The 16,189-nt window shown below is 41.1% G+C and overlaps 1 protein-coding gene across 2 annotated transcripts in view; it reads right to left on the reverse strand.

Annotated features, from left to right (window-relative positions):
* The window catches only part of LOC101169424 (integrin alpha-11), a 72,394-nt gene that overhangs the window by 16,719 nt on the left and 39,486 nt on the right, over positions 1 to 16,189 (reverse strand). For both annotated transcript variants that reach the window (XM_023955519.1, XM_023955518.1), the window contains exons 13-22: positions 15,190 to 15,333; positions 14,596 to 14,799; positions 13,492 to 13,622; positions 13,004 to 13,176; positions 11,079 to 11,212; positions 10,893 to 11,003; positions 10,320 to 10,405; positions 8,039 to 8,231; positions 7,864 to 7,962; positions 5,336 to 5,412 (exon numbers count right to left, since the gene is read on the reverse strand). In XM_023955519.1, coding sequence (XP_023811287.1) covers positions 5,336 to 5,412; positions 7,864 to 7,962; positions 8,039 to 8,231; positions 10,320 to 10,405; positions 10,893 to 11,003; positions 11,079 to 11,212; positions 13,004 to 13,176; positions 13,492 to 13,622; positions 14,596 to 14,799; positions 15,190 to 15,333 — 1,352 coding nt within the window. The remainder of the gene's footprint in view (positions 1 to 5,335; positions 5,413 to 7,863; positions 7,963 to 8,038; positions 8,232 to 10,319; positions 10,406 to 10,892; positions 11,004 to 11,078; positions 11,213 to 13,003; positions 13,177 to 13,491; positions 13,623 to 14,595; positions 14,800 to 15,189; positions 15,334 to 16,189) is intronic.

Raw genomic sequence — 16,189 nt, forward strand, 5'->3', positions numbered from 1 at the left:
TGTCAAAGGGCTTCTGTTATTTAGGTATTGCTGGTGACATCTCTGGAGCTCTCAAGCATGCAGGGATTTTCCTGAATCTCAACAGTTTTAAGGCCAGCTACCCCCTCCCCAGAAGAAGGGAGTATGATTTACCAGCAACCACCATAAACTCTGTGAATCAAAAACACAAACTAGCTTTACTGTATGTAGGAAGGATGGAACCTGAAAGAAACTAACGTTTACATGAATGACCATAGGACGAATGACTATAGGAATCAGAAAAGCAAGACCACTGAAGATACAGAAGAAAGTTAAGAACATTTGGGTAGAAATCTGTAAAATATTCATCAAAGTAAATGGAACACCATCGCAGGCCAAGGTCTTGATGGTCAGAAATATGGAAAAGTTGGAGGAGTTCTTGGTCACAGTAGCCTGAGTAAATGGGTCTGAATGTGGTAAAAGATACAAGAATAAAAGTTAAGTTCAATAACTTGCTACAGCAACTGTTATCTTCACTGAACTTTTGGGGTGAGAAGCTAAACTCTGAAAACAATGACATCAAAACTCAAAGCAACATCTTCAAAAGTCAACTGTGACCGAGATTTTCAAAAGAGTTCTAAACTGTAAACAACTTGACCTCAGCAGTCCTTCTCAAATAGACCTTTTTCACACTTCCGCATTTTTTGACCGGAAATACGTCAATGACGTGTAAAACAACTTCCTGTTAGCATAGCGGCACATATGAAGAATGGCAGAGTCGAAGAGTTGCAGTTTCTGTTGTGTTCCAGGCTGTTCGTCTTCCAACCAAAAACAGCCCGGCCTTTCATTTCATTATTTTCCTGTAGATCCAAACCTGAAACCCAAATGGATACAGGTGATCCGAAGAGAGGAAGGGCATAGTTTTAATGTAAACACAGGTAGCACCCTCTGCTGCCAGCACTTTGCTCCGGATGTGGTGCGGCTGCGCTGTTCGTCGCCTGAAGAGTGGTGTCGTCCCGAGTGTTTTCCCTTGGAAAAACTTTACTGCTCCTTTGAGAAGGGAGTCAGTATATGACAGAACCTCAAACATTTGGGTATGCAGTTATGCTGTGAAGATAGCAACATGGTGGCTAAGCTAAGGCAGTAAATGGATCACGACTACGTGACACACCCACCTGCAGGTAAGGTTGTTCATGATGTGTTTGGTTAACGTTAGTCAACTATGTGTACCGTTATTGGATAAATGCATTTCTACTTGAACAAATTAATATTCATAATAAAAGCTGTTCACGCTCTCCCCTATTTTAATTACACGTATTTAATTAATTTTGAGTTTTTGTCATCAACAAAAATAAATGAAATGTATTTGTAATTAAATACTTAACATACTTTTCAAAACATGATTACTGTGTTGTGTTGAAAGGTAGCAAAAATATGTTAAGACTGACTTTTAATTTCTTTATCTTCACAGGTCCTCTGGATGAGGCTTTGGATACATCCATGACTTAGAAGCCAAGTTCCTTTGCTGGAGCCAGGAGACGATGTCATGGCGGACAAAGAGGTCCTCGTTCAAGACCTCCTTACTGACATTGGATCTAAGATCATCATTCCACCTTTGGAATGATGACTTTCAACAGAAATGTTTCTCTCTGCCTTTCTTTTTCGTTACTGTTACATATTTCTCCACGGTGTCTCTCCAGGGGTTTGTTGACAGAGCGAGCCTCCTGATGATCTTGTTTAACCTTTGTGCTATCCTCGCCACTTTAACATTGGGAGTTGGGTCATCTAGACCCCCTAGACAGTGCTCTGAACCTTTTTTCTTCAATGATTTGTGATCTTCACTGGTGTCCATGGATTACATGAAATCTTTCCACCTTTATCCACCTTTGTCATGGTAGGGAGAACACGTCAATGTTAGGGGGGGGGTCATCTAAGATAGCACAAGGGTTAATCGTCAGTTCTATTTAAGCTTCAGTCTCTCAGTCATTAGTGTCGTGTCTCTCACGCTCCCTTAACTTCCTGCTTCTCTGATACTGAGGTCTGCTTGGCTTATGATTTTGTTCATGCTCTGCCTCTGCTTGTTGTTCAAGGCTCTGCAGTTTCTCCCTGTCGTGAGGAGTTTTGGGTTTTCTTAATCCCACCTTGTGGTGTTTTTGGTTTTGGTATTAAATATTACTTGGTGCATACCGAGTCAAAAGCCAATTTCTCTCTACATCTGGATTCTTGTTTTTCCTTCCTTCATACTGAATGCTACCCTCAGGACTTTTTATTTTATTTTATTTAACCTTTATTTAACGAGGAAAGTCCCATTGAGATTAAAAACTTCTTTTCTAAGGGAGTCCTGGCCAAGAGGCAGCATATTTCAATACAAAAAATACTTAAAAACAAACATCATTTCATCATTATCTTATCTTATCTTTTTGTTTTGTTCTCCCTTCAAATATAAGCATTTCAATTTAATAATCATACAAATAACCCCCCCTTTTTGTGTGTGTGTGTGTGTGTGTGCTTGTATGTGTGTGTGCTTGTATGTGTGCACATAAGCAGAGACTGGATCTCTATTATGTCCTGTGTGAATGTGTGCGTGTGTGTGAAAGAGTGCGTATACGCATGACCTGGATATGGGAAACACAGAGCTGTATTGTCTTTCGATCATTCTTACCTTTTGAAAATATGTTCAGTATTTTAACGCTTTTAAATTCAATAAAAAAAGTTGGAAAAAAAACAAACATCATTAAAACCACATACATCAGGAAAAGCGATTGCACGTTATTGTTTCAGTCTCTGATGCTTTGAACTTGTTCTTAAAAACATTTAAAAATACCAGTTCAGTTAGTTTCCAGTCTTTCTGCAGCATTTTCCAAGCAAAAGGAGCAGAGTGGACAAAGGCTTTTCCCGATTTGTGCAGAAAATGGAACAGAAAGCCACAGCTGGACTTTAGATCTTAAGGAGAAAGATTCCACACGTCTCCTTGTAGGGAGGCAGTAATCCAAGCAAGGCCTTGTAAATCAAAGTGTACCAATGTCCCTGCCTCCTAGTGGCCAGAGAAGACTATTGTACTCTGGAATACAAGTCACAATGAAGCATCATGGATCTACTGTTGGTAATGAACCTCAGGGAAGCATGAAACATGCTGTCAACCTTTTGGAGACATGAAGATGAGGCATTAATATACAGAATATCACCGATAATCCAGCACAGATAAAAAAGTTGCAGCGACAAGACGCTTTTTTACTTCAAAAGAAAAACACAACTTGTTACGGAAGAAAAAGCCAAGTTCAAGTTTGAGTTTTTTTTTACAAGTTTTCCTATATGAGGTTTAAATGTGACGGATACATCAATCCAGACACCAAGGTACTTGTACTCATGAACCACCTCTATGACATTTGCATCCAAGGCAGACACCATTGGAATTGTTTCAGGGACCTTCTTTGAGTTTGAAAACAACATTCGTTTTGTCTTGTCAGCATTGAGAACCAATTTTAACTGAATAAGTGAAGGCTGTACTGCAACAAAAGCTTTCTGCAAGGTCTGAACAAGAGATGATCCATAGCAGTAAATAACTGTGTCATCATCATAAAAATGTAGATTAGCGTCAGAGACATTTTCACCCAAGTCATTAATGTACAAAATAAATAGAAGTGGGCCCAGAACTGAGCCATGTGGTACCCCCTGTGGACAGTAACAAACTTAGAACAGAGACCTTCATGTTTAATGCATTGGGTCCTGTTATTCAGGTAATTTTTGAACCACTCAACTGCATTCTATGACAATCCAAGGCTGACTAATCTGCTGTTTTAGGCCAGCATGGTCAACGGTGTCAAAAGCTTGGACTTGGGGATAAGGTCAGCCTTAGGACAGCCAGGGCCAACCTGTCCCAAGACAGCAGACTGGCCAAGAGACAGAACTCCAGGAGGATTACAGACCACCCCAGTGACAGCAGAGACTCCAGGATTCAGTCTATCACAGACCACAAGTCACCTCCATAGGCCTGTGACAGCTCTATTGCATTGATAAATCAGCTGAATGACTTCTTCACCCTGCAACAGACTGGCGAACTGTCCAGGGTGTCCCCTGCCTTCGCCCACAAGTGGCCGGGATAGGCTCCAGCAGCCCCGTGACCCCGAAAGGGATAAAACGGTAGAAGATGAATGAATGATTGAATGAATTCTTCACCTGCTATGAGGCAGACAACAAGTCACCAGCAGAAAATACTTTACTTCCCCCCAGAAACCAGGTTCTACTCCTTCGCCAGGATAGAGTGAGACGTTCCCACAGAGGGATATGAGCTTGGAAAGCTACAGATCCTGAAAACGTTTGTGTCCTGAGAGACTGTGAGGAACTCACAGAGGCCTTCAACAACATCTTCAACACATCACTGAGCCAGACGGTTGTCCCCATCTGCTTCAAAGCAACCACCCTTAATCCAGACCTGAAGAAGGTAGGCAAGAGAACCAACCACTACACCAGCGTGCAGCCTACATTTTAGACAATGTCATTATGAATGGGATAGTGGCGTGGGCTACATAAGCAGAACATCTAAAGGTCAAAACTATGATCTGAATGAAGCAGAAAACAGCTTCAATTACTATTTTGTAAATGTGTGTCCAGATTTGTCAGATGAAATTCCAAAGAGAAAAACAAGAAAGGAAATAATCCACCAATCACAGAGATCCCAAACTCAATTCCTGTCTCTGATGTAAATAGAATTGAGCTGGTATCAATTTTTAACTAATTCAAAAGTTACAATATAGCAGATTGTGAGGATATAGGTTTGATTGTGGTAATAAAAAGATGATTAATAGTATCTCTAAGACTCCATTTATGTAACTTATCTTTACAAACCAAATGAAAATTGCAAAAGTGATCCCAACATGAGTGGAGACAAATACTTATTCACAAACTAGACCGCCTGATGAAGTGACTGACGTAACAAACTACTCTGAGTGACAGTTTGAACATTTGTCCGAGTTTGAGCCCAAACTTTTAAATCAAACTGACACAAAATGAGAACAAATATGCAAATGCTGGTATTTTCAAATATTGGGGACAATATAGAAAATTCTCCTGGTTTTCCTGGCAGCAATGAAGCTGTCTTGGTTTTTTTAAAAATATTAGTTCAGAAACTAAAGTATTAAGGCAAATATAGTCAAATGTAACTGAAGAAATCAGATCTTGATCAATTTGTGGGTTTACAAGGGAAAGCATTAACCAAAAGAAATCTCTGCAGTTTGAATGAATAAGAAAAAGAAAGTGTAAAGTTATTTTTTCTGGATTGTTGGAATAACTCTTGCTGCTAATATTTTTTGCACAACACTGAACCCTGAATTATGACAGACTTCATCAGTAACAAATAACATCTGATGCCTTTTCTTACCTAGAGGCTTCCATGACAACGTGTGCGTGATCCAGAAGAATAGAACGACTGAACTCAAACTCCAGATGAAAAGATACCTGCACAAAAAAAGCCAGAACTGTTTATTGTGGTTGCTACAATGAAAATTGTGTTTTTAATATGTTCTTATAACAATTTTCTTAAGATGGAGGACATGTATGAAATTATTTACGATTAAAAATATGTTTCTGAGTATTTCTTAATTCAAATCATTGTGATTCAGGAGCAGATGAAAAAATGCAGTTGGAAAAAGCTTGTAGTTATGTAAAATCTACAATCACTAGGTCACAAGCTTCCTGCTCCAGTCAATACTGGTGCATCCACTGTCAGACAAATAGGCCCACGTTTGTCTTTGTTTTCCTCGTCTGAGCTAGAATCTGGTACTGAACTGTCCACTGGATAGCTCTGATATTGCTGCCATTCTGGTTGCACCGCCAAGGTCAGGTTGGGGTTGTGAGGGGCAGTAAGCTAGCGAGAGCGCATGTAAACAGATGGATGATGGGAAGTAAGGGCAATCAAGATTGGAAAATACCATTTGGATTGAATCACTGTAGGTGTATTTGACTATAAGGTAAAAACGACTGAGTGCATCAGCAGCCAACACATGTGAAGTCATCAAGAACAGATCAACCATCATTCCAGTCCAATGTGTGGACAGCCTTTGAATAAAGTCATGTGACCATCCAGTGTCTAGAATGTTCTAAGAATGTTCCCTTTGGATTCTTTGGATGTGGAAAAACAACAGTGGTGAACTTTAGGAAAAAAAACTTCATTTACACATGATGATCTGGAAGAAATCCAAGAATCTGGAAAACTTCACTGTTCAGTAGCAGGAATTTCTGTCTGAGTCTCACTGCTGGAAGTTTGGATGAAGAGGATCTGGATCCACTTTAGGTCAGAGAATTGGATCATTCTGAGTGATCCAAAATCGACTAGGAATCGTATCTGCAACCAAAAGTTATGATATGAATCGAAACATTTTTGAAATGAATCGTTGTACAGTGTCTTCTTAAATGACATAATCATAATTAAAAGACCACTAGAAACACTCTGAAAATGTATCAAAAGATGATGATAAAGCAACTAATAAAGTTAAAAATGCAAAGAAAACCTTATGAATTAAAGTAAAACATAAGAAATTGCAGAATGAAAAAGCTACTTCTAAAGAGGACAAAACTAAAATATGAAAAGTCAAAAAATCTAACAACTGAAAAAAACAAAGCCAAAAGCTTAGATAAAGTGAGGGTTTAGGTTTACTAAACATCAGTTTGATCAGTCAGTTAAAGTCAAACTACAGAACAGGAAAAGGAAAACTTATTGTGACTAAGGCCAACTTTACACTAGTCCAAAGTTCAACTGTGCAGGAGTGCCTTACACCCTTCATCGGGTTTGGTTTGGTTTCACACACAGGGCTCTGAACAGAGAACCAAATACGTCAGTAGATCAAGCGGCCTGGAAAAAATCATGAGGTTGTAGCCCAAAGTACAGGGTAGGAGATAAGAGTGTGGCTTTCTTCTATTGATATGCCACTAAAAGGGGTTCAAAGAAACTGATCTCTTTACATTGGTCCATTCCCCATCACCAAGGTCATCAACCCTGTAGCAGTTAGGCTGGATATCCCTTCCATCCAGTCTTACACGTCAGTAGCTAAAACCTGCAAGAGACTCACATCTTCAGCCTGCTCCACCATCCCCTCCTGCACCTCGTCTCATGGATGGTGGTCCAGCCAACACCATCAGGGAACTACTTGCCCCCAGGAGGGTTGCAGGGTACCTACCGGTAATATCTTGTCAATTGGTAGGATTAAAGTCCAGCAGATCACCAGTGGGTGCCAGAGAACCACATTTTGACCGGAACCTGATCACTCGCTGTCATTGGGACCCTCCTGACCATCTTTGTCTTCTGTCTTGTCTTCAGTAATTAGTATCAGTGTGTTTAAAGAACTCTGCTGGAGCTTTTACTGTCAACCCGCTCTGCCTTTTGTCTAGTTTATTGTACACTGGTTTTTACAGTAAATCACTGGACTTTGCTCCGATGTGTTTGTGGTTCTGCTTGCCTAACTGTGATAGATGCATTTACCACACACACAACAATGGTACATTCCACTTTTATGGAGTGGCTGTATATGAGCCTCAAGGAAATCTGCAAAACACACATGTGCTCCCTTAAATAAGCAGCCACTCCACTTTGCGACCCTCCACGGACCCGGACAACCGCAAAACCTGCAGCACCCGTATGTGTCACTCATGCATTAGACAGGTGGAACCAGTTTCCATGCTTTCCTGTTTGTGATACGTCTAACCCTAAATGTAAATCATGTTTGTTCTTTGACATGTTTCCTGGCTAAAGCTGTGTCACATTTGTGCAGATATGTGCAAATGTGCACGTGCACACACACGCTCAGGCAGCTAAAACAAACCAAAGAAAGAAATCTAATGTTCAACTGGGTTGTAGTTACATTGTGAAGATAAAGCAGCTAATACGTAGTTATGCTGATAGTTTGAACCCACCTGCGACAGTGACTTCATGAAGGGGTTACTGATGTTGCAGCTCCTCCAAGCGGCTGTAATGTTTGTGGTGGAGCACTCAATCTGGATGTCTGACTGACCCTGTGTGGAGATCTTAGTGTTTGTAAATCTATCACAGACTCCCAGTAACCAGAGCTGGAACAGAAAATATGGGCACCTTAACTAAGAGGCTGGAGAACAGAAGGTTGGGGGAGGTGGAGATGTGGATGGCAGCTCGGTAGGCGTTCTCTCCCTGGTTCTCCAGTCGAGCAAACACCACCATCCTCCTCCGGCCCGATTCCACCACGAACAGCGGGTCATCCTGCTCACAGAAGGAGTATGCCGTCTGTCCCCTCCAGCTGCAGAATTGCCTTCAAAGGAAATCAGTCCAATCTGTTGACTCAGCACATCACCAGATGATGGAGCACCCTTGGGAGCTCTTCTGACTCAGCTGAACTTTCTGCATGGTAACATGTCGTGAATCCAGCCCACATTTTTGTTAGAAAGGCTGAAAGGTTTTTCAGGAGTTCAGGATTTTGTGACAAACAGGGTTGGGCGACAGTTTTTGTGAAATGCTTTAATTGGAATATGATTTAGAAAAAATTAAAATGACTGAAAGAAAAATCAAGACTTCCAAAAAAGTCATATCTCAAAAACTGCCACATCCATCTGGAGGATCAAAAACATCTGTAAGATCATTTGACCTGACAGTTTTATGGCGAGATGTCATGATATATTAGTTCCTAAAAGGGAATTTAACTCTGAATTGGTGGGGAGTAAAGCGTAAGTCACATTAGCCTGTTAGGGGGTTGAGCACTGCAGGTCATAAAAAGGCCCGTAAAAAGGTCCTGGAGCGGAGCGGCTGCGTCTTAAGGGAAGCGCAGGTGTCTTGCAGTTCCCTGAAGGCTTGTGCAGCCACCTCAGGGAACGCAAGAAAATGGAGCATACCAGTCTTACGTGTGTGGTAAGTGTACTGTGAAGTATTTGTAAGGCTAATGTAAGTTACACACACTTACAGGTGCACATAAGGTGCTGTGCCCTTTATGCAGCTCTCTAGTTGTTAGTAAGGTGTGAGTACTGGCTCCTTACCGCACACAAATGCTGCGCATGTTACAGAAATGCCCGTAGGGCCCCCACACAAATAATGCCCCGATTGTCTAATTTCCTCATTTGTAGCTAATTTCCTCACTTGTAGCAGTCACGCTGCACGCAAGAGATGTGCAAGGAGTGCACACTTATCACTTGAACAGCACTAAGAAAAAAGGTCTTTAAAGCTGCTGAAGCTGAGAAGAGATTGAGGAGGTCTTGTCATGGAATGGGGAAAAAAGTCAAACATTAACATTTTGGAATAGATGACTGCACCTCAGCAACTGAAGCTGGATCTTTGAGACAGAAATGAAATTGCACTATATGGTTTAGCTGTTGAATGATGTTTACCATAGTATGTGGGCTGTTAAAACACTGGGCTTGTGTCACATTTGTCTGACCGACACAGAAAATGTGGATTTTGCACGGTTTCATACGTACCGTTTTAGTTGTAAACGTTGAGTTGAGAATGTTGGCTTATACTCTTGTAACCATCAGTAACTCCCCCAGGACGGAACATTTTACCCACCTGGGTGCACCTTAACCTTTACATTTTCAAAGTTTGATTCATTGACCCCAAACATATGTGGCATTATTCCAATTAGTCTTCACATAGTTGCTTTGTCTCCTTCTACCCCGAAATTTTCCTCCAGGAGTCTATATTCCTCCAGAGTCGCTGTCTTAAAACTGCATTTCAGAGTATTTCTTTATTCAAATCGTGTTAGATCAGGAGCATGTGAATATGCACGGTTTGCCATGGGCGGGTCACAGTCTTCCTGATCCACTCCATTCTGATGCATCCACTGTCAGACAAATAGATCCATGAACCTTTTAGTTTTCCTCGTCTGAGTGGAATCTGGATCAGAACTGTATTGCTGGATTGCTCCAATATTGCGTGCCGTTTTCGTTGCACTGCCAATGTTAGGTTGATGTTGTGAGGGGTTGTAAGCTAGTAGGAGATAGTGTAAACAAAGGGATGATGGAATATCAGTGGAGGGTTACTTCCACGCCAACAGTCCCACCCACAACCTACAGATGAATTTCTAGTGAGCTCCTGCTATTCTGCAGAAAATAGGTCTTAAAAAATGACCCAGATTTTGACTAAAAACTGCATCATTATAATTAAAAGAACACTTTGACAATAGAAAAAGCATATAGTTGGACTGGGACTTTAAGCATTTGCAAGAGAACAAACCTTTTTGAGTGAGGTCATGATGTATATGACATATATCCATATGATATAGTCACATGCTATAGTTCCTCTGCTAAAACTCCAGTTTAAAAAGTAATGGCCATATGGGAATGTTTGTCCGAAACTGTTGATTATGGGTCAAATGTGGGAGGAAACGTGTTTACAAAAACAAAAGACTCACTGAGCGTTCTTCAGGTCGGTGCGACTGTTAAGGATGAGGTCCGGAGTGCAGTTCTCCTCCTGCTCACAGCCATTCCAGAAATGGAGCTGGAGTAACACATGCGTTTTATCTGAGAAACATGCCTGAAATTGCTTAGACTCCATATTTATGTGCACATGCATATCTGAGTCAAAAGACTTCATTTTATAAGTAAAAGACAATCGATGAAGGCGATCACTGTTCAGGTGTGGTCTGAGGTAAAATCGTAACAGGTTGATCATTTTATCAAAATCCTTTGAGCTTTTAATGTACGGTAGCTTGTTTGACTGAGGTCATTTTAAGGCGCCACATAAATTAATACAACTTAAACCTTTGTCTTTGGTCTCCAGAGAGGTACAATAATTTGCCACTGGCCCCCGCTAAGTATTCTGGATTTGTTCAGCCGACCTTTGGCATTTCCTTCCAGGATGTATGCACTTATGTAAAGCACCATGGGGGTTTTCTCTAAGTTACTAATGAGCTTAATTTACAAAATTCTGTCGAAATAAATGTCTGTCATTTATTTTAAATTCCTTGCCTCTCAATCTGACTCACCTCGGTTCTCCAGCTGCTTGGCCAGTCTGGGTCCAACACCGGTCCATCATCCTGATTCTGTAACCTGGTTTCCATGACAACCACGATGGGGCGCCAATAGTCTGCAGTTTCCTGTGTACATAAGAAAGTTTTGGGTTCTGAAAATATCACTCCAAACGTGCGCTGCTCCAGTGCAGTCAGTCTGACCTGGACGGTGAAGCTCAGACGATCACACATCTGACCTCCAGTCTGTAGGGGAATGGCGAGGAGCTGCTGTGGGTCATCCATGAGCGCCCGCGGAGAAGGTCGCCTCTCATCAAACACCAGGCTGTAGAAAACACCTTGGCAAGGGAAGAGCTGGACTGTATATTGACGCTAACATTAAGGTTTTCACAATTTGTGTGGCAAATGTCCTCATTGGTCACTTTGCTTGTAGTGCAACTCATTTGCAGGTCGCTTTGTTAAGCTTAGCTATTAAATAGAAATGTGGAAATCAGTGAAATGACAGAAATGTTAAAAATGGAATCAAGTTCAGAGGGAATCCTTGGTTTTTATTATTCATCATATAATAAAGTGAAAAACATCAACTGCTGTTTTGAAATCCATTGTGTAGCATTTTCTTCATTTAACACTAATAAGGCCAAATGTGTTCACCTTTTCTTACCTTTTTTACTGATATATAATGATTGACGCTTTGGGAGGAGTGACAGTTGTTGATCAAACTTCATTGTGTGGTGATTTAATGGCAGTTTTAAATGCACACAGTTTTACACAAAAAGGTTCATCAACAAAACACATTCATATTTGCACCTTGGACTCTTTCTAATCATTTTGAGGATTTCCTATTTTGTGTTCTTTTGGGAAAAATAAATAAATGAGTGAACTGTTATTTATTCTGAGAATCTAAATGTTGAAGATGACTGAATCTGTGGATGCATTGGAAAAGAATAGGATGAAGACATTTGCGAAAACTTGATCAAATGTATTGTTTAGTGATTTTATAGCATTTCGAGTGTCGATGCATAAACTACCAGTCAAAATTTGCTGTAAAGGTCTCAGTTTTAACCTATTTTCTGCATCTGAAGGCATTTAGAATACACCATGAAATATCAGTTTTCCATAGTTAAGTCAAAGTTATAGTATCAGGGCAGTTCTAGTTAACTAATGAAATCATAACTAAAACAGTTTGTGTTCTTATTGGACCTACGTTCAGTGAGCTTTGACAACCTTAGAAGCTGCTTCTTTCAGACACCATCTGAAGTTTGGTTGTAGTTCCTCTCTGATCATCTTCTGATATGTAAAAGTGTTCCCAGTGTTCTTTTAATCATGAATTTGACATTTTCAATCAAAGAAAAAAAACCTGTCATTTTCCAAGGCATAGTTTCTGTAGAGCGGAAGAAGTTCTGTAGAACCTAACCTCTGTTTTTGGGAGGGGCAGTTTGCGTGGAGTGAGCCTCCCTTTATTTCCCATCATCCCTTTGTTTACACTCTCCCCTGCTAGCTTACAGCCCCTCTCAACGCCAAGCTAACATTAGTATCCAACAAGAATGGCATGATCTATCCCTCCGTCCAGTTCTGATCCAGATTCCAGCTCAGACCAGGAAAACACAGACGTCCATGGATCTGTTGGTCTGACAGTGGATGATCAGAATGGAGCACAGCAGGGAACTTATGGCTTGCCGACGGTAGCTCCTACATCACTGCAATAAGTTTTTTCAAAAAGCTTTTTTTTGTCTGCTCCGGATTACCCAAGGATGATATGAATAAAGAAATACTCAGAAATGCAATTTTATTCTTATTTGTCTTTAAATATGTCCTCCATCATGAAAAAAGGCTTCAACACATTAAAAACACCAAGAACACCATTTTCATTGGAGAGAGTCGTGTTGTCTCCTTTAAAACAAAGAGAAAACGTCCGTACTCGAGAGGGATGGTCGTGTTTATCAATGCATTAAAGATCTTTTAGGAGCTTCATCTGTCCGACAGCTTTGATTGAGCGGAACGTTTTGTTTGGCAACTATCAACCAAGACGAGCCTAATTTAGTGTTACATAGAATTTGCCGGAGTTAAAAAATATTGAGGAAATGAAGAGATGAAAGTGCAACTGAAACTGCAGGTCAGCTTCCACCTACCCACTGTTGCTCTGGTCTGTGGTTTAGTTTTAACCCTCCTGTCCAGACTCAGACACACGGTCACGTTCATGCAGGTGACATCCTTCCCTCCTCGTCGGCAGTCCTTGTTGAAGACGTTGACCTTCTCAGGCTGAAAGGTCAGATTGGCTTCAATCCGCACCACGCCACGAGACCTGAACACAGGCCGATGGCTATTGACGGCAACCAATTCAAACTATTCCTGAAACCAGACGGGATTCACGCCGACAAACATGGCTTCTGCCACCACACATTTTACACTCGTTTGTTTTTACAGTCATCTTCTCTGAGAGATGAACTCCCTCAGAATCTTTTCCAACACAAGTGATCTTTAAGGTCATGGTTAGATTTAGAACCTACATTTATAGATTTGTAAGACTGGCTTCACTGAAAAGAAGACCAGGAACTGCAGGCTTCCCTCTTTCCTGATAATCTCCTTCAGAAATATCCTAAACATGCCGTGGGCTTACATGATTGTGACAGCAGCTCCCAAAGCTCCCACTGCAAGATCTACAAGTCCATCTGAATTGATGTCAAGGACTCCATGAAGACTTTGTCCAAAATACTGCAGCCCTGCAGCGAAGCCTACTGCAGAGATACGCTAGGGAAACAGATGAAGAGTTTTCAAAGTCATCACTGACAGGACCATTTCTGCTTCCACACTTTCTGACTGCTATTAAGGAAGAAAAAACACAAAATGGTTGAATACTTACTGCTGTCTTGGAGACACTTTCAGCAGTAAAAAAAACATGTATTTCTTAATGTTTCTCCAAGCTTTTTGCCAGAAGAACCGTTAAAAGTGGATGTTGAGGGAACTAAGCTGACCCCAGAAGTGGAGTGACTGAATGAAAACGTAAGTTTTTGGAACCAGAAACGTCACAGAAATGATCAACAGGATGAGAAAGATGGTTTAAGGTTGAGGCTGAGCGCTGGATCCACAGCTGACTTTTTAGTATGTTTCTCTACTATCTGCAATTCAACCATCCAGTGTTAAGTCTGACTTATTGTTAAAGTGTTCTTGAGGCTCGAGGGCTTCAGGTTTGCTGTCATTTTCTCATTTTTCAAAGTTCCTGAAAGCACAAACGCTTCTCTGTTCCATAAGGATGTTTGTTTTCATCATCTTGAATTTGAGAGAAAGAATTAATGGCAACAGTAAATTAGAAAAATGGGCCTGAATATTAACAGATCCAAGGTGTCCACAGATAACACCAGCTAATCCCTTGGCATCTTCCAGACCTTTAAACAGACCTGGGTTGTTTGTAAGTTTGGTGTTCACGTTTTCTTCCGCCGGCATTTTCCCTCCATTCTAGCACAAATGCACATATTGGGAGGAGCTATTATTGCAAGCCATTGTCCCTTATCTATACTTGTTCTGCTTTGAAGAACATTTGCTATGTTCCACTTCAACATGTATTGAGAAGAAGTAAGTTATGGGTAATACAGAATGCCAGAAACTCATTGGAATTCAGTGATATTACAAATATGGGATTACGTCCTACAAACAGTAGCGAGGAAACAACTGTTTTTGAATTTCCAAAAGTAAGTAAAACAAAACAGTTTCCCAAACTGCTTACCTGTTTATAGTTTGGCTGGATGCTTTTGTTCAGGCTGTAAAACAGGTAGACTGCCCCCTGGTGGTCATCCTCCAGTGGGGCTCCAACCACAAGTTCACTGCAGCCATCTCCATTCATATCAGCTATCTGAGCCAGGGATGAACCCAGACGAGAATTTTGAGAACGATCAGAAACCTCCAGAACCTCCTGAAGAATGAAGGACGTCTGCAGAAGAAAAAGGAGTTTGCTTCCTATAACATTTTTAAAAAACTTTTCCAGACTTATGGCAATAAGAGAAAAGGACTATGCCTTTTGTGAAATATGTCACGCAAGAAAAATACAGGTCCAGTACTGTAGCCCTTGTGCTATCCTAGGCACTTTAATGTTGGGAATTGGGTCATCTAGACCCACTAGACAGTGCTCTGAACCTTTGTTCTTCAATGATTTGTGATCTTCACTGGTGTCCATGGATTACATGAAATCTTTCCACCTTTATCCACCTTTGTCATGGTAGGGAGAACACATCAATGTAAGGTTGGGGTAATCTAAGATAGCACAAGGGTTGAAAGCACACTCAAACAGACCGTTCAAAGCAGCTTAAAAATCAGAGCTTACCTGAGGGCTGATTGAGTAAACGTAGACCCTGCCTCTCTCCCAGCCGCCTTTGTAAAACATTGGTGCTGCTATCAGCAGGTAGTCAGTGTATCCATTGTTGTCTATGTCCATGGATAACAGTTCACTGCCGAAGTATGACCCAATCTTGAGAAATCAAACAGGAAAAGAAAATTCTGCATCAGCATAGATCCCTATCACAGAATTATCTTCTTCTCAAGGTCCCCAAAGACTAAACAAAACTTTCTTTGCCCTAAGTTACCAGTTTTGGGGTCCAAAAGTTGATGTCAATGAAATCACTAGCTTTCTGTTAAAACATTTGACAAAACAGGCTTTCAGAAATGCACCCTTGAATGGGGAAGTCATCCAGGAGGGGCCAATGTACACATCTTTAAGGGAGAATTCAGTTTGAACCTGATCAGCGATAGCATGTGGTGCAGTGGTTAGCATTGTGGCTCCATGATAAGAAACTGACAAGTTAAACTCTTTAGATTCCCCTACCATTAGCATGACAACCATCCTAAACACGTTGCCCAGGTAACGAAGGGGTGGGTCCATAAGAAGCATTTCAAGGTCCTGGAGTGGCCTAGCTAAATCTTTGGAGGGAGTTGAAAGTTTGTGTTGCCCAGAGACGGCCTTAAAACATCACTGCTCTAGAGGAGATCTGCATGGAGGAATGGACCAAAACATCACTGCTCTAGAGGAGATCTGCATGGAACAATGGACCAAAACATCACTGCTCTAGAGGAGATCTGCATGGAACAATGGACCAAAACTTCACTGCTCTAGAGGAGATCTGCATATAAGAATGGGCCTTAAAACATCACTGCTCTAGAGGAGATCTGCATGGAGGAATGGACCAAAACATCACTGCTCTAGAGGAGATCTGCATGGAACAATGGACCAAAACTTCACTGCTCTAGAGGAGATCTGCATATAAGAATGGACCAAAACATCACTGCTCTAGAGGAGATCTGCATATAAGAATGGGCCAAAACATCAC

The sequence above is a fragment of the Oryzias latipes genome, chromosome 6, assembly GCF_002234675.1.
Source record: "Oryzias latipes chromosome 6, ASM223467v1".
Classification (NCBI taxonomy): domain Eukaryota; kingdom Metazoa; phylum Chordata; class Actinopteri; order Beloniformes; family Adrianichthyidae; genus Oryzias; species Oryzias latipes.